The 23754-nt window shown below is 44.9% G+C and overlaps 1 protein-coding gene across 1 annotated transcript; it reads left to right on the forward strand.

Annotated features, from left to right (window-relative positions):
• Positions 1 to 450: 450 nt before the first annotated feature.
• Positions 451 to 22797, forward strand: Lrrc66 (leucine rich repeat containing 66). Its single transcript, XM_036200328.1, is given in 7 exon segments — positions 451 to 925; positions 13944 to 14113; positions 19720 to 19909; positions 20995 to 22516; positions 22518 to 22611; positions 22613 to 22700; positions 22703 to 22797. Coding segments are annotated over 7 exon segments (2634 nt in total).
• Positions 22798 to 23754: the final 957 nt, after the last annotated feature.

Consider the following 23754-nt stretch of genomic DNA (forward strand, 5'->3'; position numbering starts at 1 on the left):
CATGTGAGAGGTTCACTCTCTAGTGTAACTGTGTGTCATTCATGTCATAAACCACATGACGGTGTTCTAGATAAGCATAACAGACTTTGCCCCACATTGGTGACAAGCGGCAGAGACGTTGGACTCACTAGGAAGCAGACTCCAGGCTGGAGGATCCTGGGAAGGCAGTGTAGAGGTGAGGCTTTGTTAAATGTCTCTTCTGTGAATACCGAGGGGAGGTCTTTCCATAACATGTACACATATCTCATTTGATCAGTCAGAGCTTTGGGGTAGCGACCTCTCAGAGGCCAGTTTCTAAGAAATCAGATGTTCATTTCAGTTGATAATTAAGAATGCTTCCTAGATCTTAAGCTGAAAATTAAGTTTTCTGTTTTTTGTTTTGTTTTGTTTTGTTTTGTTTTGTTTTGTTTTGTTTTAATGAATCAATTTACTTACCTTTTTCCAGGCATTATGAAAGACTTCTACTTTGGAGTTACTATCATAGTTATAGATCTTTGCTTCCAGGGAATGGCAACAACCCCACCAAGCAAAAGCAGTGTTTTCCGCAATTCTGAGTGCCACCGCGATGGACATCTTCTGACAAACTGGTCTTCTCCAGGACACACATCCCAGACAGCAGACACCATGGATGTGAGTTCCCTTTTCTCTCGAGTCCTCTTCCAGTCTCACACGAGAAAAGAATGGCAAATAAAACGTCTGGACCTCAGTAACCACAGCATATCGAGCCTGACCCTCAGCCCTCTCGCTCCTTTACATGCTTTGGAAATACTAAACCTCAGCAACACCGCCATGCACTCCCTCTGGCTGGATCTGCCCCTGCCTTGCCCCTCGGAGCAAATGCACGGCAGTGGCGGCTCGCCCTGCAGTCTCCCCCGTCTAAAGGTGCTGATACTTCAAAGAAATCAACTCCGTGGCACTCCTAAAGGTGAGCACTTTTAATGAGTGGATGAGACAGAGAAACAGTGTGTGGGGAGCTGGTGTTTTATGTCAACAAGAGCGCTGTATTTTGTTCAGTTTCAAGGGAGCAGCTGAAACCGCAAAGCGCTTTGACCGAGCAAATACAATAAAGGCGTTTTGGGCACTGCCTGCCGGAGTGGAATTCGGAACTAGTGCGGCTTAGCCTCCCTCTTGTACCACTCGAACTGACGTTGTGTGGGTTTATCAAGAAACCCTAGGACTTAGCTAAATGCTAGATAATAATCTCTGATGTATTTAGTTTTGTCTGGTTTTGAGACAGGGTCTCACTGTGTAGCCCAGGTTGGTCTGGAACTCCCTATGTAGGGTAGGCTGGCCTCAAACAGACAGAGATCAGCCTGCCTCCCAAATGCTGAGATTAAACATGAGTGCCACCATGCCTGGCTAAGATATCTATTTTGTTTTTTATATATGTTTATTAATATGAGAAAGCACTAAGAAAGAATGGATACAGGTGTTTTTTAATATACAATATAATTTAAATTAAACATGTCATCCTATTTCCAATTTTTTTCTTCTTAAATTACATTTTGCCTTTTTAGTTGTCCTCCAGATGTAGACCAGGAATATCACAACGTTTTATGTTTGTATGTAAAACTTCCTATTGTGAAACCAAAATCAGAATTCCTTGCTGCAGCTTAAGCTGGGCCCTGGAGATTCGGCCTTCAGTTTTCTGAAATAGGGGAATTTCTGACTGTGAGCCCCAAGGAGGGTAAGGAGGGTGTTTTCAAGGATGCATGCAAAGTCTTGAGCTGACCCTCCTCTGCCCTTTCTAAGTCTTGCTCCACAGCTAGGGTAGAATTTTAGGTTCTGGCAGGGCATCAGGATGTGTGTGTGTGTGTGTGTGTGTGTGTGTGTGTGTGTGTGTGTGTGTGTGTGAGAGAGAGAGAGACAGAGAGAGAGAGAGAGACAGAGAGAGAGACAGAGACAGAGACAGAGACAGAGACAGAGACGGAGAGGTGCAGAGAGACAGAGAGAAACCCCTGCTACTCAGAGAATATCCCTTCTCAGTCCTTCAGTTTGGAGCAAAACTCTTCCCCTTCATGCTTCTTCCAAGCTCTTCAGGAAAAGCCCTAGGGATTCCTTCCTCTGAGGTTCAGGACTCCAAACCCCTCGGCCTCCGTTTTGCTGGGGACAGGAGCACAGGGCCTGCTTTGTCCTAGAACAGAGGCTATAGGGAGTCACAGGGTTAGCAGAGAGAAGAGAAATCTGACCCTCCCTCCCGAGGACAGATGTGTTCTCCAGAGGGCTTGCAGTTATGGCTGATACCAATGTAATTTCACTTCAGGGCCAAAGGCTCAGTATAGAGACAGGCTTCTTCCTCTCTGAGGTTAAACTTCTGCCTCCCAGAATGTAAGGGGGGAATGGTAAACATGTAGAGAAAACAACAGGAAAACAAAATGAGCCACTCCTGCGCCTGGAATTCTTTTCAAACTCTAGCAAATGCTGCTGTCAGGAGAGGAAGGATGCGAACACAGGAAAAGTCCCTGTACTTTGTGAATCTGATTGGAGAGCGAGGTTGTTTTATCCAGTCCTTTTGTGATTTGAACTCACTATCTGTGGTCAACATACACTTGAAGTTTGCCCAGGTTGGATCCTCTCCAGCACCCCTTGCCCTTCTGTGAGGTTGACTATGGCAGGATACACAACCTAAAATCTCATCTTGGAGGGAGGAATCGATGAGAGGTGCTCCTTGGGGCCTTGCCCTACCTCTGGGCTATCCTTCCCTCTTTAACTCTACTGTCTAAGTCTGTCTAATGATACATCTAGATAAAGCAGGTGCTCCCTGACCTATAATCACCACAAACCTATCACAGGTTATAAATACCATAAATCAGAAATGCATGTACATATTCCTATTGGAGTCTGAATATTAAACAATTCCCCCTAAGGCTCATGAGTCTGAATGCTTGGTCCTTAGCTGATGACACTCCTTGGGAAGGCTATGAAACTTTAGAAGGATTATTTAAAAAAAAAAAAATCTTGCTGGGAGAAATATACCACTGGGGGAGGGCTTTGGCCCCCTTGCTGTTCTCTCTGTGTTTCTAAGTTTGGATGCAATGTAATCAGCTGCCTGCTCCTACACCATGCCTTCCCTACCTGTGGCCACGCCTTCCCGCCACAGTGGACCCTGGAACTGTGAGCCAAACCCCTTTTATCCTTAAGTCGGTCTGGCTGAGATATTTTTATCCCAGTAACAGAAAAGAGCCTAATCCAGCACCTAACCTACCAGGCATCATAGCTCACTGTGCCCTCCCTCAGACATTCTCGGATCACTTACATCAGCAGGCAGCCAGATGAAAGCCACGGAAACACCAAGTCCCTTTTCTGATAAAATGCTGTGTATCCCGTGGAACATTGAACACAGCAACAAAGGTGTGAAGCAATGCTTGTGTGAGCACAATTTCATACCATCGGCAAGAAAAAAAAATCGTAATTTAGGCCATCAGAAGTCAAGCTTTATTCAAATTGTGAGGATTCCATACAAAGGGTCCCTCATGTCGCTATAATGCAGTGAGCCATGCACAGTATGTGGTAGCAATTACAAGTTGTAAAAGGTAGTTTAAAAACCTGGGAGTGATTTACAAATATTAGTTTTTATTGCTCTCTTGGTGCAAATTGAGAACAACAGTATACTTAGAAACAATTAATTTGCTCCTCTGTACATCTCAAGTTGTCTTTTAAAATGTTAAATAGTTATTGCCATGGATGGGATCCATAACCCACTATAATTCATGAGCGGGAAGCCGTGTGCATCTATTTAGATGTGCTTTACTCATCCAGAACAAGAATAAATTGGAAACACCCCAGAAGGCGGCCCTCAAGCAACTAGCCATGCACATACAGCTTTATAACCCATAACTGGTGTCTTTAACAGTGACTGTTTATAGGACACTCAGAAAAGCTCATTTTTATAGTGTTGGAACACTATGTTGACTAATCCATGGTCAGGCATGCTCTTGTATTGCGTCATCTGTGACGTCACCAACAGGCATTGTGTGGAGCAAACACCTTGGTCTTGTACTGGGCAGTACAAAAGAGAAGCCAGACAGGAATGTAACCTGAATGATAGTTCCACCTTCCACCCGTAACTCTGGAGTAGTAATAACTTCAAATCAGTGTATTGAGGGGGTTTTTTTGTTGTTGTTGTTATTGTAACATAATATCTGAGATAAACAACTTAAAAAGGAAAGTTTTGTTTGAATTCACAGTTTTGAAGGTTCCAGTCCATGTCAGTCGATTCTGTTGCTTTGGGCCTGTTTTGAGCTGTACATCCTGACAGGAACACATGATAGAACAGTTGTCCAAACCCATGGTAACAGACAGTGAGAGAGAGCAAGAACCCCCAACTCCAACAGTCCCCATCAGGGCCATGTCCCCAGTGGCCTCAGACCTCTTGGTAGGCTCCACCTCTCGAAGGGTTCACTTCCTCTCAGTAGCTCCAAGCTGGGGACTAAGCCTGACAAATGCTGTCTTGGGGACACATGGCCAGGCCATAGCAATCAGTATTTGAGGAGTTTAGAGCAATGGGGTCAGCCTCTAAGTCCTTCATCCTGCAGTATTTTCAGTACTTTTCAGGGTACCTGGAAATGTACCAGGACAAACACCACTCAGTGAGGCTGACGGGTCAGGCTGGCATCCTCATGCCAGCCCACCAAGTTCCAGAAACCAGAGAGCTGCATTAGACATTAGGTGAAATAATTCCTGACATTGGAAATGAGAAGAATTAAGAAGGAGAGAAAATCCTGTGTCCCATAAAAACAAAAGCTTTTTGTATTCTCTTACCCATAGGGATTGCTCTTGGATTATAGAAATACAAATAACCATGGTTCTCAAAGTCAATTCAATGTCTAAAGAAACAAAATGTATGGATGACATTAAAAGCTAAGAGAACAAACTTTGAGCCGCTTACACACCTTGGTCACAATATGGGATGACATATTGAATATAATGTCCCTCCCTGGACCATTTTAGACCCTGCTTCAGTTCTTCTCCTTTTTTTTTTTTTTTAAGATTTATTTATTTATTACACATACAATGTTCTATCTACATGCCAAAAGAGGGCGCCAGATCTCATTATAGATGGTTGTGAGCCACCATGTGGTTGCTGGAGATTGAACTTGGGACCTCTGGAAGAACAGCCAGTGCTCTTAACCTCTGAGTCATCTCTCCAGCCCAACTTCAGTTCTTAACATGAACTTGAAGCCATAACTCCAAAATGGCATTGTAGGGCCTGCAGAAGTTCATTGTTCACAGACAGTTCACTAAGTTGAGGGCTAGACATCCTTCCCTGCCTTTTTTACTTAGTGGCTCTAATATGATCCCGGAAAATAATGACACCATCTCTGGTCACTTAAATACTGGTGGCTAGATTCCATCCCCTCATAGCCCATGCAATCATCAGAATGAAGTTCTAAAGTTAATTCCATTTCCACAAAGTCAGTTCGGATTTTTCCTATCAGCACTGAATTCTCCTTGCTTGAAACATGGAGTCTAACTGCCATAGGATGTCCCAATACCCACCAGCACCTCACAACTTTTGCTCACTTGACTACCTATCATCAGTGATTCAAATAAGAAACACGTTTTCCAAATTTAGTTTTGCAGCCTAGAATGACCTAACTCCATCTTGGGAGACATTAAGTAATCAAGGCCATTTGTAAGAACCACACAAGTACCTTAATAAGACAAAATCTTAATCTTCTAAAATCAGAAGAAGCTCATGACACAAAGTCCCTTAGCCAGAAGAAATTGACCCTTCTTGGGAAATCTTGGGTTGGCTTTTACGAGGGAAGTTGAATAACACATCTTACATGACTCTGTTTACTTACTAACTGACCTTCAACAACTCACTTAACATAAGAAAGTCTTACCTCTGAGAATAATGAGTGTACAGGATCACCAAATTATGAGTATACACCATAAAGCCTGGAAGTGATGTCATGTAGAACACTTAGCACCGTTAATCACCTTTGATGCTGTTGGATTGCCCTGCAACTGTGGGGCCCACCCCAGTCTTCTGTCCTTGTTGCTTCTTTAATTTCAGGTAATAGAATATTCAAAGCTGTATTCTGACCAGGCCGTGGTGGCACATGCTTTTAATCCCAGCACTCGGGAGGCAGAGACAGGCAGATCTCTGTGAATTCAAGGCCAACCTGGTCTACAGAGTGAGTTCCAGGAAAGCCAGGGCTACAGAGAGAAACCCTGTCTCAAAAAACAAAAACAACAACAACAAAAATCTTGTACAGAAATATTTGACAGAGAAAAAGACAGCAACCCAGGTTTTATAAGGGCAAATGCTCATCTTAAAAACAAAGAAAGCTATTCTGACGGTCTTCAAAGGTTCAGAGTATTCGTCAATTTTGCTATTGCTATGTTCACAGTTGAGTGGGTCTTTACAGTGTAGAGGACCCTGTCCTTCCTTGTTCTAGGCGTCCTTGGATCTGTGCTCTGACTCTAAGATATTCTGGCCTGTATGCCAACCATCACCACCATCCAGACATAACCTAGCCATCACCACGGAAGTTTCTCCATACTCTTTGTGTTATCTGTCCTTCGCATCATCTCATCATCCCCTCCCTCCAGGAAAATGCTGGTTCCTCTCCAGGCATTGTAAGCTCACTTGAGCTCCCTGTACATTTATTTACATGAGTGGAATCATACAATACAGACAGACCTTGACTGGCGATGCTTCAAACTTAATGACTCTTCAGTTTCACAGGGGTGACAAAAGAATGCACATTCAGTAGAAAGTGTCCTTTGCATTTTGTTTTTGTTCCCCTGGGGCCTTTGATACATAATATGGTGTTCTCTATGATACTGGGCAGTGGCTGAGTCATGGCTGCCAGTCTCTTGGTCATGAATGTAAACAGCCAATGACTCTGTGTACAACATTATTAAGCTCAGATATTTGGTAGTTTAGTTGTAGTAAAGGCATTTTTGACATATTTTCAGCCTATGATGTTAAAATGCAAGCATACATCAGTAAGCATCTGTAGGGGACTTTTTATTTTATTCCAGCATCTTTATTTCAGTGTGATTATTTTGATGTTTATTTGTGTTATCATATATATTAAATATTTTGTTATTTTTCACTGCTGAGTATAAGTTCATCATTTACCTGTTGATAGTTAGGCTAGTATGGGGGAGGCTAAATATGCTGCAATGAAGATGGGTGGAGAAAGATAAACATTAACCAAAAGAAAGGCAAAGTGTGTGTGTGTGTGTGTGTGTGTGTGTGTGTGTGTGTGTGTGTGTGTGTGTGTGTGTGTGTGAAGGCCCAAGTGTGGCATTGAGTGTTGTTCTAGTTTCACTCTGTTGCTTTGATAAAGTACCCTGATCAAAGGCAACCAGGGAAGGAAAGGGTTTATTTGGATTAAACTTTCAAGTCACATTCATTATTGAAGGAAGTCTGGATAGGAAGTCAAGGCAGAAATCTGGATGCAGGAACCATGGAGGAATGCTGCTTACTGGAAGGCTTATTCATACCTAGCTTCATTACATATCCCCAAATCACCTGCCCAGGAAATAGTGCTGCCCAGAGTGGGCGGGGCCATCCCTTTCAATCAAGACAATCCCTCACAGACACGTCCACAAACCAACCTGTTAGACAACTTCTCAATTGAGACTTTTCTTGTGTGTGTCAAGTGAACAATTAATGCTAAGTATGACAAATGACTTTCCTGTCTTATCTCCACTTACATTAAGGCAGGGTTACTCAAGGAACCTGGGGTTGCTGGTTTGGCTAACATAGATAGACAGCTTGCTCTAAAGATCCTGTCTCCACCATCTCCCAGTTGCTGAGTTTACAGGTAGGATACCACACCCACCAGGCTTCTTTTATATGTGGGCCACACTCTGGTTTTCATGTTTATATGACAAATATTTTACATTGAGCCATCTCTCCAGCCCCCACCTTATTTTTTGAGTCAGAGTCTCTCTTTTAAGCTAGGGCTCACCTTTGGCTAGACTAGCTGGACAGCAAAGTCCTGGGACCCACCTGTCTCTGCCTCCTCAGCAACGGGGTTACAGACACACACCATCAGACTTAGCTTTTATGAGAATGCTTGAGATCTGAACTCAGGTCCCCATGCTTTCACAGCAAGCACTTTATCCACTGAGCCACTCCCCAGCCCAGAGAAGTTAGATTAATTCCTGACAAAGACCTCAGAACAGAAAAAAATTATTAGGATAAAGAAGAGTAGTACATAATGATAAGGAGGATGATTCTTTAAAAATAATGATAATCTGTAATAATCCTAAACATAAATGCACTTAGCAATGGAACATAAGAATAGTTTAAAAAAAAAAAAACCTGGTAGTTCAACATCCCTCGTCAATAATAGATCAAGGAGACAAGCAATCAGTAAGGATCTAGTTGAAGTGATAATCTAATCAAAAAGCTTGATTCCATTGGCATACATAAAATGATCCATCCAGGACTAGGGTGATGGCTCATTGGTTAAGAGCACTTGTTGCAGCCTTGTGGTGGTGCACTTTAATCACAGCACTTGGGAGGCAGAGGAAGGTGGATCTCTGGGAGTTCGAGGCCAGCCTGGTCTATAGCCAGGGCAGTTACACAGAGAAACCCTGTCTCTGGGGAAAAAAACAAAAACAAAAACAAAAAAACAAGCATTTGCTCTTGCAGAGAACCCAAGTTTAATTCCCAGCACTCACATGGCAGCTCATAACTATCTGTAACTCCAGTCTCACGGGACCCAATAACCTTCCTCTGAAGACTCAACACCTTCCACAGTCATCAGAAATGCACATGATGTATATGTGTGTGTGCGTGTGTGTGTGTGTGTGTGTGTGTGTGTGTGTGTGTGTGTGTGTGTGTGTGTGTGTGTGTGTGTGTGTATTCGTATATATATGCAGGCAAAACATTCAAAAACATAAAATAACACATAAGTTGGTACTAGGACTGGGGTATTGCCATGACAAGACTCACTGTGCTGTTTGTTGGAGGATTATGGAAGATTTGGGACACTTTAAGTGAGGGTTAATGGGCAATCCTCGTAAGAGCATGGAAGACAGTGCTGAGGAAAACTTGAACTCTGAAGGCCCAGCTCAAGTTTCAGAGGGGAAGAATATTACTAATATTAATAGTATTAGTGGCCTAGAGACCATTCTTGTGATGTTTTGGCAAAGAACATGGCTACTTTTGCCCTTGTCCTAAAACTCTGCTTGAAGCTAAATGGAAGCATTTTGGATTAATGTCTTTGGAAGAGGAGATTTCAAACCAGCCTTGCATGAACTATGTGCAGATCTACACTGAGAAGGAGCAAGTAAGGCTGGGAGAAATGCCGAACTATTGTTCGAGGAGATAAGGCGCACCAGCAGTGTACTGGAGTTAAATCCACTGCTCAAGGAGCTTGAAAAATTTGAAGAAAAGCCTGATGCTAAATGAAATAAAGGGAGTGGTGACCTCAGGGCAGGAACCCACCCAACTAACCTTCCAACTTATGAAAAGAAATTAAAGAAAAGCTTAATCAGTGAAGGCAACCATCCGCAACAGACAGCTGGTGCAGATGTAATTGAATGAGGGAGCCAAGTTCCACCTCCAACAAGCAGTAGAACCTGGCAGCTTCAGTCTCATGGTTCTGGCTTTAGAGTCCAGGATACAAGAAAGGAGTTGCAGAATCTCCATCTGAGACTAAGGAAAGCCGCTGAAGCCAGACGTATGTCAGGGGTGTTCCTGTGCCATTGTGTGAAGCTGTGAAGATGAATCATGGCTTGCCTTGGAGACAACCCTAAGATGTTGGACAGGCCAGAGCTGTGGGATACCTGCTGAGGAGAGCTGCTAATAGGGAGTGGAACCAGCCCAAGAGAAAGAAGTGTGCTTCAGTCCACAAAGCTGAAAGGAGCTGGAGATCTGAAGAGCTTTTTGACATCAGACATGGAGTTTGCCCAGCTGGTGTTTGGTCTTGCTTTGGTCCAGTATTTCCTCACTGTGCTCCTTTTCCTCCCTTTTGGAATAGTAATGTATATCCTGAACATTGTATGTTGGAAGTATGTAATCTGCTTTTTTTAATTTTGATTTTGTAGGAGGTTGTAGTTAAAAACTGCATGAATCTCAGAAGAGACTTTGAACTTTAGATTTATTTTTTGTTTTTGTTTTTTGAGACAGGGTTTCTCTGTGTAGTTTTGGAGGCTGTCTTAGATCTAGCTCTGTAGACTAGGCTGGCCTCAAACTCACAGAGATCCACCTGGCTCTGCCTCCTAAGTGCTGGATTAAAGGCGTGTGCCACCACCACCCGGCTGAACTTTAGATTTTTAAACAGTGTTGAGACTGTGATAGACCGTGGAGATTTTGAAGTTTGACTGAATGCAGTTTTGCATTCTGATATGTCTACAATTCTATGGGAACCAGGGAGTGGAATTTGGTGGTCTGAATAAGAATGGCCCCCATGGTCTCATATGTTTGAATGCTTGGTCACTAGAGAGTGACACTATTTGAAAGGATTAGAACATAGGGATTTGTTGGAGGAGGTGTGCTGCTGTGAGTGGGCTTTGGGGTTTCAAAAGTCCATGCCAGGCCGAGTCTTTCTTTCTCTGCCTGCAGATCCAGATGTAAAACTCTCAACTACTTCTCCAGCATTAGGCCTGCATGCATGCTGCTCTGTTCCCTGCCATGATAATAACAGACTAAACCTCTGAAGCTATAAGCAAGCCCCCAACTAAATGCTTTGTTTTCTAAGAGTTGCCTTGAACCTGGGAACTCTTCACAGCAATGGAACAATGACTAAGAACCCAGTAAGTTCTGCTCTCTTACGCCCCTTTACACTCAATCCTTCCAGTATCTGCCCACATCTACGGTTGTGTTTAGTTTGGGGGCACAGTTACAGGGTAATGAGATCTGGGCCTCGAGCCAGCTCCTTCCATTCTGTCACTGGGCAAGTCTTGCCCTGGTGTTTTGTTTGTAAGTGGTGAGAAGCCCCAGGACTTTGGGAACATCAAAAATGAAAGACTCGTGAAATGCTTAGAGCTGAGAGAGTGCATGATTAAACGGGAGCTTCCCACAGTTGGGTTTCTGCCCTTCAAAGCCAGTGTGTGTTCTTCCTCCACTGAGCTCCTAGGAACTAACTTGGTTCAGTTAAGCATTGAGACATTTTTGGAAGCCTGAATCCACATTTCTAAATGGGCCGGACAAGTACCAGGAAAATGGCGGGGAACTTGTGATGTTCTTCCCAGCTGTCTTACATGCCCTTCCCAGTCCGTGTGTTTGCACGTTTCAACACGGAGGAATATTCTCTGTATAAACACATGTATTCTCTTCAGAGGTTGTATTCAACTCTAGAGGTTGTTGACAACTGGCCTTCCCCCCAGGTCCCCATTTGGCTGTCTCTGGCACTGATGCTAGCACAAAGGAAGAGTTGAGGGGGGACTTGGGGAGAGTTGGGAGAAGGTACATTGAAGGACCAGGACAGTGGGGCAGCACACACGGACTCCAGGCACAGAAGTGTACAACATGGGAGTATTTCACACATATGTATTCTGAGCACCAGCTTTGACTCGCTCTCGTTGCTTTTTAAATATAGTTTTCTTGACCAATTTTCTCTCTCTCTCTTTGTCTCTCTGTCTCTCTCTCTCTCTCATGTGTGTGTGTGTGTGTGTGTGTGTGTGTGTGTGTGTGTGTGAGAGAGAGAGAGAGAGAGAGAGAGAGAAACAGACAGACACACAGTGTATTCAGAGAAATAATAGCTTTCTACAAGCTCATGGCCCTAGCTAAAGCAGGCAGCCTCCATTCAGCTCTAGCCAAATGTCATACACCAGCTAGAATTTTGAATCCTTCCAGGGAAGCCTGAGATGCAGGCTTTTGTATTGAATCCTTAATGTTGGCTCAATGCTTTTGGATCTCTGTGTAGGCCAAACCCTACATCCCAAGCATCACAAGAGTTCACCTTATTCTGCACAGAAAAGATTTGATCATTTGATAATCAGGAGGACAAACAGCCCACTGTACAGTAGTGTGGTGTGGATGATGAACGGCTTTGTCTGACAAGTAACTTTTCTGGTCCACGTGTCTTATTGTGCCACCCCTCCAAGCTTCTGGAGTAAAGATTTGTCATCAGCACCAAATGCCTCCATCATAATCTTGTGATTGACTCATTGCTTTAAAGTTCGCTTGCTTAATCTGTGCGCCTCAAGTGAACATATGACGATCTACATGGTAGAGCCATTTCAGCTACGATTCTCTCTCTTCAGACAGTCAATAAGAAATAAAGAATAAGCTTGATCTGCTACACAGAAGTTAGAGACTCAGCCCACGTTTGAGAACAGGGCTGAGGAACGTGTGAAATCACAAGCGCCTCCCTGGGAGACCCATCTGGGGATTAAGTCTGCTGTGGCTGGCACCCTCTTCCTCCTCAACACCAGCGGAATCCTTTGCGTGCTTCCCAGAACTGAGTGAGACACAAAGGCAGGCAGAGGCGAAAACTCCATCTGATCCTTGTGCTGGAAAGCAAAGTCTTCCTGTGGTTTCTTTACCTTTGAAATATCCAAGAATAGCTAGGAAATGGTTATAATACCAAAGGTAAATGGTTATGAGAATGGAAACGGCTAAAAATAAAGGTGTGTGTGTGTGTGTGTGTGTGTGTGTGTGTGTGTGTGTGTGTGTGTGTGAGAGAGAGAGAGAGAGAGAGAGAGAGAGAGAGAGAGACATGGAAGCAGAACTGGAACCCTCTAAGTGAACAAGGGACAAGCGGGGAGGGAAGGGAGGCAGATACAGTCAACATACAATACACTTGCACAACATTATTATTATTATTATTATTATTATTATTATTATTATTATTATTATTTTGAGCTGAGGACTGAACCCAGGGCCTTGTGCTTGCTAGGCAAGCGCTCTACCACTGAGCTAAATCCCCAACCCCTTACACCCTTACACAACAATATTCTTATGTACTACAGGACCATGTAGAATGAATATACGCAATGAGAGCTTTACAAAAGGAAGCTTTAATAACCGAATAAGAAACTTTAAAATCGGAAAAATTCATTTATGTAATAATAAACCTCAGAGTAAGTTTCTCCTGTGTTATCATAGGGAAATCATTCAGTTTTACTCATGGTTAATCAAATTAACGAACATCTGCTCATCACCTTGCTTAATCATGGTTAGAATTTTAAAAATCGATTATTTTAAAAAGAGCACACACTAGACTAGTAAGCCAACTCACCAGGTAAAGAAAGGTCCTTTCAGCCAAGCCTGATGCTCTGGGTTCGAATCCTGAGGCCCCCAAGGTACGAGGAGAGAATGGCTACTGGTAGTTCTCCTCTGCCCTCCATGCATGCACTGTGCCATCCACACACAAATACACAAAAGAGAAATAATAAATGAATGTGTGATCAAAATAGCACACGCTCGTTTGAAAGAAAGAGTCAATGTGTATAAAATTAAAAGAAAGCTTTGTCCATACTCCTCTTCCCTTCCCTCAGCCGTCCTACACCAAACTTTAGTGACTATTGATAATTTCATTCACCTTGGGCTGGAGAGATGGCTCAGCAGTTAAGAGCACTGGCTGCTCTTCCAGAGGTCCTGAGTTCAATTCCCAGCAACCACATGGTGGCTCACAACCATCTGTAATGAGATCTGGTGCCCTCTTCTGGCCTGCAGGCAGAATACTGTATACATAATAAATCAATCTTTAAAAAAAAATTCATTCACCTCCTTATTTCTGCCCCCACAAAATACATATCTACATATGTTTGTATGTGTTTACCCCTCAAGAACATTGCCATTATTATATTCTATACTATTTTGACGGAATTTTTTCCTTCCTGTTCAATAAGTTCACAGGCGAACTGGCCCAGTCTCTCTTAAGACCACTTAATTTTTCAGTGTTAATACACTTTGGCAGCTTCCCACCTGGGAGCCATCAATACCCCCAACTTTCCACCACACACTATGCAGCTGCCAATAGCACCAGTTTTAGGTTTTAATTTGTTTTTCCTTTTCCCAGGACTGTGGAAGCTGAAGTCGCTGCAGAGTCTGGATCTGTCGTTCAACAGGATAGTTCACATCGGGCTGTCTGATTTTCATAACTGCCTCCAGCTGGGGAGTGTCTATTTAAAGAGCAACAAGATACGCACGATTCACCCAGACGCCTTCAAGGGCCTCAAAAAACTACAGGTTCTTAAGTCTTTCTTATAGCTGGCTTAACTATCCAGACTTGTGGCCAATTAGATTAGAGGGCAACTTCCTTTAAGGGGGTCTCCATGTGCAGGGCTACTGGCTGTTAAAGTGTGTGAGTCTACTTAAGGGCTCCTAAAACAACTGAGATCTATTGCTCAAAAATCAAACACCTCAACCATGGACACAAACTTAGTAAGAATTCTCAGCAGCAAGAATTCACATTATTAGGCTGTAGATGTGGCTGGGTGGGTAAAGGACCTGGCTAGAATGTCACAAGTCCTAGATTCGATCCCCAGCATACACCTGTATTCTGGGGGTTGGGAAATGGAAGCAAGAGGATCATTAAGTTCAAGGTCATACCCACATGCATATCAAGTTCAAGGCCAACTGGCTTGCAAGAGACACTATCTAAAAATGGAAGAAAGAATTTGGTATATTATTTATCCAAATCAAATTAGATTCAATTCCAAGTTTCCATTTACCAGTTGGCAAGAAATTAAATGTGTTACTTAAAGAGTTTGAAACCAGCCTAATCTACTTAGGGAGTTCCAAGTCAGCCAGGGTTACAGAATGAAACACTGCCTTAAACAAACAAACAAACTAATAATGCCACCTACCTAGGCTGCAAGTCCAGTCAGAGGCGCCTGGACTCTTGCACACACTGGAGCATTTGGGGAGGTCCTTCTGAGCCACTGTGGCCAACGCTGAGATGTCAGCAGCTCAGGATCATATGGGTTGCTGCTGGCCAGTGACCCTGCAGTTTTAATATCCAAAGCATACATGGGCAATAAAAACGACAGTGATAGCAGTACCCACATGTGCATCACTTACCACATGCCATTTGGTGTTCCAAATGCCTCTGACATTCCTAGCTGGGCGACTATGTCACATTTCAGAGCTGTGAGCCTTGTAAATTGTCTCCCTGATACGGTTGAGGCTGAGGAACCCCTAAGTCCTGTTCTTGCAAACACTTTTTTCCATGTCCTTCCCGTCGATGAGGACAGTGTGATGGCTCCTGTCAGTGGCCTTCAGACCTAGCAGAGGGACCACCAGTGAAGTTGAGAGACTCTTCAGTCCCCATCTTCATTACCTCCAGCACACACACACACACACACACACACACACACACACACACACACACACACTTTTCTAGGTCACTGTTGTTCACTTAAACAAAGTTGGACACACATGCAATTTCAATTGTTCCAGTGCCCAGACTTTAACAATGAAATTGAGGGGCTGGAGAGATGGCTCAGTGGCTAAGAGCATGCACTACTCCTCAGAAAGACAGGAGTTCACTTCCCAGCACCCACATCACGTGACTCACAACCACATGTAACTCTAGCTCCAGGCCAGAGCCTCCGTAGGCATCTGCACTTAGGTGCACATACTTACACGTAATTAAAAATGCTAAGACATAAGTCCTTTTTTAAAAGGGAAATGAAGAGTTTACCCTTTAACAATGTACATTATTTAACCCAGTAGAATAACTTTTACAGGTATAATTAATATAAATTATTAAGGCAGTAGTTCACATTCCATTTTTCAAACAAAGCCTCTAGTCTCTAGTATGTGATTTATATCTCCACATTTCAGAGCTCAGTGGCCACACATGGGTAATGGCTGTCATATTAGGCAGCCTGGACAGAGACCAAGGATGCTTCCCCAGCATTTCATAAAGTGCTATTAAAAACAAGCCTCCAGCTGGGACGTGGTGGCACAGGCCTTTAATCTCAGCACTCGGGAGGCAGAGCCAGGTGAATCTCTGTGAATTCGAGGCCAGCCTGGTCTACAAAGTGAGATCTAGAACAGGCTCCAAAGCTACACAGAGAAACCCTGTCTTGAAAAACAAACAACAACAAAAAAAACCCCTCCACCTCTCCCCTTCACGCACAATGGTTCCCTGAACCCTCCTCGTGGAAGGGAGGCTGAGAAGGCAGTGACTGAGGTGGGGAGCGAACTGGCTGGATGCAGCCAGCCTACAGTTCGCTGCTTTCAACCTCAGCCCCACAGGCCAGTTACCATGTCCATCTCTGTGCCCCAGTCTCCTTTCTGTAACAGAAAGAAGGTAGTTAGTTCCCCGTGAGGATGAGAAGCTTAACTGCATGGAGTGCTTAGAACAGGACCTGGGGGGACGTGCTCTCTCTAATGCACACATCTAACTGTGTCGCTCCTCTTTCTTAGAACCCTTCCAAGATTTCACAGCCTGGGTCCAGGCCCTCCCTGCCTCTCCAGACTCACTTCACACTGCTGTCCCTTTGTGCACGGCTGTCTGTCCCCTTGTGTGCTACTGTCCTTCCTGCCTGCCCTTCAGGTCTCCTCCACCCCCCACTTCTTCTCCCCTTTACCTTGCAAGACCTAGGGCTATGAGTTCTTCCAGCTTAGGTCGAGCATCACTTCCGCTCAGAGGCGTGCCTTAGTCCTTCACAACGTGGGTGGCTGCGTGTTTCCTCCTGACACCGGTGCCTGCAGGGTTTGAGCATGATGAGTCCCTCCATGCTTAGCCCTTTTCCCGCTCACACTAAATGGTAATCACATTCTTGGAGAGCACACATCATGCCTGACTTTGTTTCCCAGGGCTAAAGCTGAGGGCATTTTAAACACCTGTTGACTGAACAATGGGACGCGCAATGGGCGATGCTCCTGAGTGGCTGCATCAGCGGTCTATCGCTGTATCGTGACTGACCACAGCTTTGTGGCTTAAGACCACACATATCTATCACCTCGCAATGTCTGCGGGACAGGGATTCTGACATGACTCAGCTGGGGCCTCCACCTCATGGTCACTCGAGAGCCTGTACTGGTGTCATGACTGGAGTCTCTCCTAAAAGCCCCACTGGAGGAGAACAGGCATCTAAGCAAGGCAGGTGGGACTTGCTTCCTTATTGGGCAGTGAGACTTGAGGACTCAGTTCTTTACCAGCTCTTGGTTTAAGCCTGCCCTCAGGTTTCTGCCCTGAAGCCTTCTCCACCAGGGTAGTCTCTCTGGCATTCTCTGCTCTGCATAAAGAAAGCATCTCTTTGGTATGGAAAGTCATCATCAAGAAAGCTGCATCCCACTGCTTCTGCTGGCATTGTCAGTTGGCTGGAAACCAAATAGCCTATCCTGCCTGCACTGGGGGGAAGAGATTGCTTAAGGGCCTGCATACCAGAAGGTAGGGTCATGGGGGCCACCCTGGGGTCTGTCTGTCTGCCACGGTAGTTGTTAGAGGGGAAGAGCCCATCTCACTTGGCTGTGCTCTCCACTTTGCTGACAGGAGACTGGCAAGTTGTGAAGGAGCCTTAACTAGTGCGTACTGGTTACGGGTACATCGGGATATCGAATTCATCCTGTGTGTTCCTCTCCCGTGCATTGTATTGTACTTCACGGGTCTTTGAAGCTCCAGGGTTAAAAATAGCATGGGCAAGTTATAAATCAGCTCTGAGCATGTTTGGAATATAGCCATAATCCCCAGCTCACCAGTACTGGGAATATTCATCGAGTTCCCTGCTCAGTGTTCCCTTCTGTGGGGTTGGCAATAATTCCACACACTGGCTGTGGACCATGATGAAGATGTTTGGCACCAGGAAGCTGGCTATCACAGTAGTTGGCTTTTTCCCTCTGGAAGATGAATTTCACATTTGCACTGTTGTGTCTGTCTTCCCGTTGGGGCACCTTCCCGGAAGCCAAATAGACTTTTAAAACGTAAATCTATCAGTGTACTTAAACAGGATGGAGTACCTCTTTCACCGACATTTCAAATTAGCCTTTCTCTTCTTAAGCTTATCTCGTTCTTCTTAGATACAGTGATTTGTGTAGCAATATGCTGCCCATCTCCCAGCCTTCCCGGAATATGTGTACCTTTCAAATGCTGTAGGATGGGGATTTCTTTCGCTAAGTTGCAATTCTATTCTCATCTTCTCTTGGAAATCATTTTTCCTGAATTATTTCATTCATTTTCTTTCCTCCACACTGACTTTCAGCTCCATGATTTGTAATATTAAAAAAAAAAAAAATGCTAGGATGTGAAAATACACCGAAGAGGAAATATCTACCCAGAAAGCATGAGAATAACTCAGTGTGATGCTGAGCCAGGGCACCAATGGGGGACAACCCCCGTCCCTGGGCAACACCAGGTCCAAGTGGGTGCTTTCTCTCCTTGTCCTGGCCTCCTGCTTCCTGGTTTCAGGAAGAGCCAAGGCTGCACAGCTGCTCAACACAGGCAAATCTCTCATTATAGTTCATGAAAACTCAATTGTATTTCTAGTGATTGTGTCTGTGGTGAAGTCTTTTGGTTGTTAGACTTACCTCATCTTAGGAATTGGTACAATCTGAGATGTTTATTTAGAAATTGGCCTTGATCGAGGGGCTGAGTGAGGAGGATTGCCATGAGTTCGAGGCCAGCCTGGATTACACAGTGAAAAATGGATCATTCTTGGGGGACGGGAGAGAAAATGTTGTTGGAGATAAGTGACCTTTCTTGTTGGCACCCACGTCCTCTTTTGTTGAAGCAAGGTTGGCATTTTCTGTTTTCTGACATATAGTTCTGCTGTCACTGCCTGGCAGTCCCCAAATGTCTCCTTCACACTAATGCGGCAGCTCAGAGAGGGTGTGTTTTGAAGTGAAGGCACACAGCTAGGAGACCAGAAAGCATTGCTACTCTGTCCTTGAAGTCTCCAGCATTTCCATTCATTGTTGTTATTTTCATTTGAGACAGAGTCTTATGTGGCTCAGGATGGTCTCAAGCTTGGTGTTTTGTCTGCCCTTTCTCTTCTGAGCCTCCTGCCCCTACCTCCTAAGCACTGGGATTATGATGCACCACCACACCAGATTTATAGTTTCCAATATTTGCTGAGTGCCTATTCTGATCCAGACCTCTCTCTGTGTGGGATTCACTGTGTGAAAGGGGAGCCATGGAAGTTGTTGGGGGAATCTGGGAAAACATATATAAACCACTCCACAGAATGCCTGGTATACAACACTGCTCTGCTAGCAGTAGGCACAGCCAGACCCAACATGACTTCCCTGCTGTGCCCAGCTTTAGCACACCCTGGCCTGTCACTTGAGCCATTGAATCATTTCTGTCCCCTGGTTCTCCATGGGTTTCTAATTGTCCAGGAGAAACGAGTCATCTTGCAGATACTGAACAGCCTCAAATGCACTAAGAACCACGTACAACTGTCTGAGATAGTCAACCAACCACACATAATTCTTTTGTGCTTCCTGGCCTCATTGTTGACATACTTTGCTATTTCCAAGATGATGATGCTTTGAGAAATTCTTGACCTCAATCCAACTATGAACAATAATAGTATGGAGTCTGGGATTTACCATAGGTTATATGGTAAATAAAGAATGTGAAGTGTTTGGATGTCTGAAAAGCTTTTGCAAGCATCTAACCCATGAACAATGCCGAGAGGTGGGATCACAGAAAGCAAACAGTTGCCATACACAGAGGCTTTGTGGGCAGGGCAGGGATTTAAACCCGGTATTCGCTGACTTTTATACCAGGCCTAAATTTGTATTGCTTCTGTAGAGCTAGAAATATCTGTGTGTAACTCTATAGTTTTTTACCTCACTGTCTTTGTGCACAGACTGACCTACATTTACCTCTTTTCAAGCAGGTGGTAGACCTCAGAAGCAATGCACTGACCACCCTTGCACCCATTGTGACCATTGCTCTAGAATTACCCCACCTGGAACTTGACTTAGCTGATAACCCATGGCAATGTGGCGAGAACAATACCAACTTCCCAAATATCACCTCTGCATCCTGGAGGAAAAAGTGGAATGCCATCTGCAATATGTCTGTGGGTAAGTGAGTGGCATATCTCTCTCTCTCTCTCTCTCTCTCTCTCTCTCTCTCTCTCTCTCTCTCTCTCTTTTCTGAAATAGTTTCATTGGCCTGGAAAAGCATATAAGAAGGCAAGGATGCTGGTTCCTACCCCATTCAGCCTTGGGCTCAGTCACAGGACAATCCCTGGCACTTAACCGGTTTCCTTGGCTTTTGACAGTTTTTTTTTTTTCCACATGATCAAAGAAACATACAAATAAAACATTTCTTTAGCTAGAAAAGAATTTTGCCTGGAAGCCTCCCCCACCCCAAATGTTACAGATTTCCTCCCAATTCTTAATGATTGATTAAAGAAAGGGTTTTAACATCATTCCAAATGCGTCCTAACCTCTAAAACGTGACCCTCTGAATACAGAAGATAAGCGCACAGATTTCAAAAGTAAAGATTCATTGATTCGATCCTCATCCCTCTCCCACGAACAGATTATACCACTGAGGCAAGACAATCTGGGGAGGTTTAATCCCCCTGCTATACTCACTATCCTGAAAACAAGATTGAGGATAAAAGACCTGGAATCTGACCACTTTGGGTTTGCCGTTAAGCAGTATCATGGCCATGACTACAGAGTTTAGAATAGAACAGTGGGTGATTTAGTATTTACCAGAACTGGAGAATAGTGAGGAACTAATATTCCAACCTACAACAAGTAGGGCAGAAGCAGATGCAATAAAGGTTTAGGAGAATGTTCTAGCAAATGAGAAGTAATTGAGAGTATGAAGGAAGGAGAAGCTGCGTGTTAGCCCTACCATCTGACTGCTTCCACCTGTGGGCAGCAGTCAGGCAGGTTGCCTCAGAAACACAACCTCTTAGGCCTGTGAGAAGCAGGCCTATGTCTCACGGTCTTGTGAAAATGTACACAGAGTCGTGTGCACACTGTGGGCAATGAACAGGAATGAACACATGAATGAATAAGATTTCCTGTTACCTTGATGCCTGCTTGAAAACATAGCTAGCTAAAGATTGAGGAGGGTTCACAGAAGCTCTGAAAGCCTGGTGTCTTATTCCAACATCTAGTCAGTGTGTTTTCCCATCTCCCTCTTGCAGGGAATGAGAAGCCATATTTGGAGACCCGCCAGGTCAGACTTTCCAGGGACACACACCTTCTTCCTACTCCGGGTGATGGGAAAAGCCTCATGCAGAGCACAGCAGAGAGGCCCCAGGAAGGAATGGACATTCACCTTTCAGCTCTGGAGAAGGAGACACAGGTGGGCTACGATGATCTCAAAGAGATACGGCCACAGCCCCCGACAGAACTCAGAGACTCCAAGGACGAACATGTCACTGACAGAAAGGATGATAACACCCCAGACCTTGTCCTGCCCATCTGCCTGTCGGTGTTCTGCACATTTGTGGTGGCTTTCTGCCTGGGCGCTTTCACTAGGCCTTATATTGACAGATTGTGGCAACAAAGATGCCTGAAGAAAAGGCCTGGCTCAGAAAATGCTTATTCAAATGAGGGTTTCTATGATGACGCCGAAGCTCCCCCACGTGTCCAGCACCAAGGGACAGAGCTGCACCGAGCTTCCCACCACCTAAACCTTTATGAGAGACAGAACCCTTCCCAAGTGACAGAGCCAACCCCATACAGTGTTGTCATGTCAGAAAGGGTCCTAGGGAACAGCAAAATGGATCTCAGCAGTCAACAGAGCCCAGGGCAACTCGAGAACAACACTGGGACAGGAAATAGAGACTGTGATGTGCTTCCGTATGGTCACACAGACCACGTGGCTCTCCATGGACTTCCACACGCTGACGCTCACGAGCTGATTTTGGCCATGCAGGATCACTACAATGTTCCCGAAGAATTACATTATGACACAGTGGTTCAGGAATATTCTCTCTATGAGGATGTGATGGATAGGTCTTCCCCTGCTGCCCCTCTGGGAACTGTTCCCAGTTCCATCAATAGTGGATGTGATGAATTGCGCCTGTCCCAGTCAAGAGATGTCGTAGCCCCTGTCTCCAAAACTCTAGTACATATGAACACACAAGGGTCTGGAGAGAGTAAAGAAAGGGGTTCCCCTGCAGCTTTGGGAGCTATGGGCTCACCAATGGAATCTTCTGAGGAAAGGCAGGTGAACGATTCCATTAGGGGTCTGGCCACACAGCAGCCAAGCTTCCAGGAAGCCAATGCTGAGGAAAGATTTTCAGATGTCTACGATGAGGTCCTACACATTGACCCAAGAGATGTAGACCCACCCTCCCTTATGCTAACGTGGGACAGTGGCCCTCATGTCACACCTGCCACAGAGGAGCCTGTGCTGAGAGGTGCTCCTTTTGACCCTCTTTATGACTTGGTGGCCAATTACGAGTCTGATTCTGATGAGGGCTCTTTGTTCACCCTTAGTTCTGAGGGTTCTGAGGACGCAGGGAGCTTGCCAGAAGAACAGGCATCTGTGGAGAAGGGTGGGGCCAATCAGCCCTTCCCCAGCAGGAACTTGGGAGAATATGAGGCCAATGTGACATCAGCAGAAGGTGATAAGGTCATCCCCTCACGAAGGATTCTGAAGAAATATGAAATTCGGGAAGCTCTCTTTGGAAACTCTCTCTTTTCTGGTCCAGACTCATTTGTGTGAGATGAATATGGAAAGTGACTCTAACTCCACTGACCCTGAGAATATATCAACCTGGCCCCGATCCCCAGGCCATAAGCTATCACATCCATGAGACCCCAGGCACATTTGTATATGATGGCAACATGGGGCCCCAGTCAGAGGCAGTAGGCTGGCACTCCTGCCTTGGAGACCTGAATTCCCAAATGTGGATCATTCACCACCACCACCACATTCTGCTAAAGACCCCTATGTCCCGAGGGGCCTGCCACCAAAGAGAAGTAAACATTGGTAAATAGCCCACCTTTTATGACTGGGGGATAGAGCTCTGTTGGTGGAGTGTTTGCTTACCCTGCACAAAGCCTTGGGTTCAATCCCTAGCACCGTGTAAACAGGGCACAGTGGCACCGACTGTAATCCCAGCACTCAGGAGGTAGAGACAGGAAACAGCACTCAGACTGAAATGAAATTTTCAGGGTGGGTGATGGAACATTCTGGCAAATACGAGCCCTATCACACCAACAATCATCTTGAGACAGATGCCAAATCTACATGATAAGGCCTAGTCTCCCACTCAAGACTCCGGGCTCACATCCCCAAATCCACATGGATCGTCCTGGAAACTACAAGTCATTGTTTCCCTTCACAAAGTCACTTTCTGAGTCAACATTATCACAGTGTCAAGCCAGTAAATCCATTTACAGTTCTTAGTCTTGACTTCTCTGTCATTTCCTGCATCTGCACAGCCTCTACACACTTGGAGGAAGGGCACCAAGAGTCTCCCGGCCCACCTCATGGCATCACTGCTGGTCCTCAGGGATCTAGCTTCTCAGTCACTCTCCCAAAGGCTCGGCCACGGCCCTTGACTCTCCTGTCTTCTCACTGGGCTCACATTCTTTTGTGAGAGTTCTCAGGTGTGGGGCTTCAGCAGCCACCTACCTCTCTGCTAACATTTCCTGTTTCTGGAACTCTTGCTCTGCAGTCGAAATTTCAAGAGCTGATGCTTGCATCCAGCTGCCTATCTACTTTCAAGGTAAAGGCATCCACACTGAAGCTTATTCTGTCCCCTCATCCCTGCCACCCACCGAATCTGGTCCTTCATGTCCTCATCTTACCGTTCACTCAGGGCTCCATCCAAATATCTAAGGATTACTCTTTTGACATTTTTCTCCATGATTCCCATAATTAACTTATTTGTCACTGGATATAACCAGTCTGAAGCCCTAAATATCTGCCAAGTCTCTTCTATCTC

The sequence above is a fragment of the Onychomys torridus genome, chromosome 10 (genome assembly GCF_903995425.1).
Source record: "Onychomys torridus chromosome 10, mOncTor1.1, whole genome shotgun sequence".
Classification (NCBI taxonomy): Eukaryota; Metazoa; Chordata; class Mammalia; order Rodentia; family Cricetidae; genus Onychomys; species Onychomys torridus.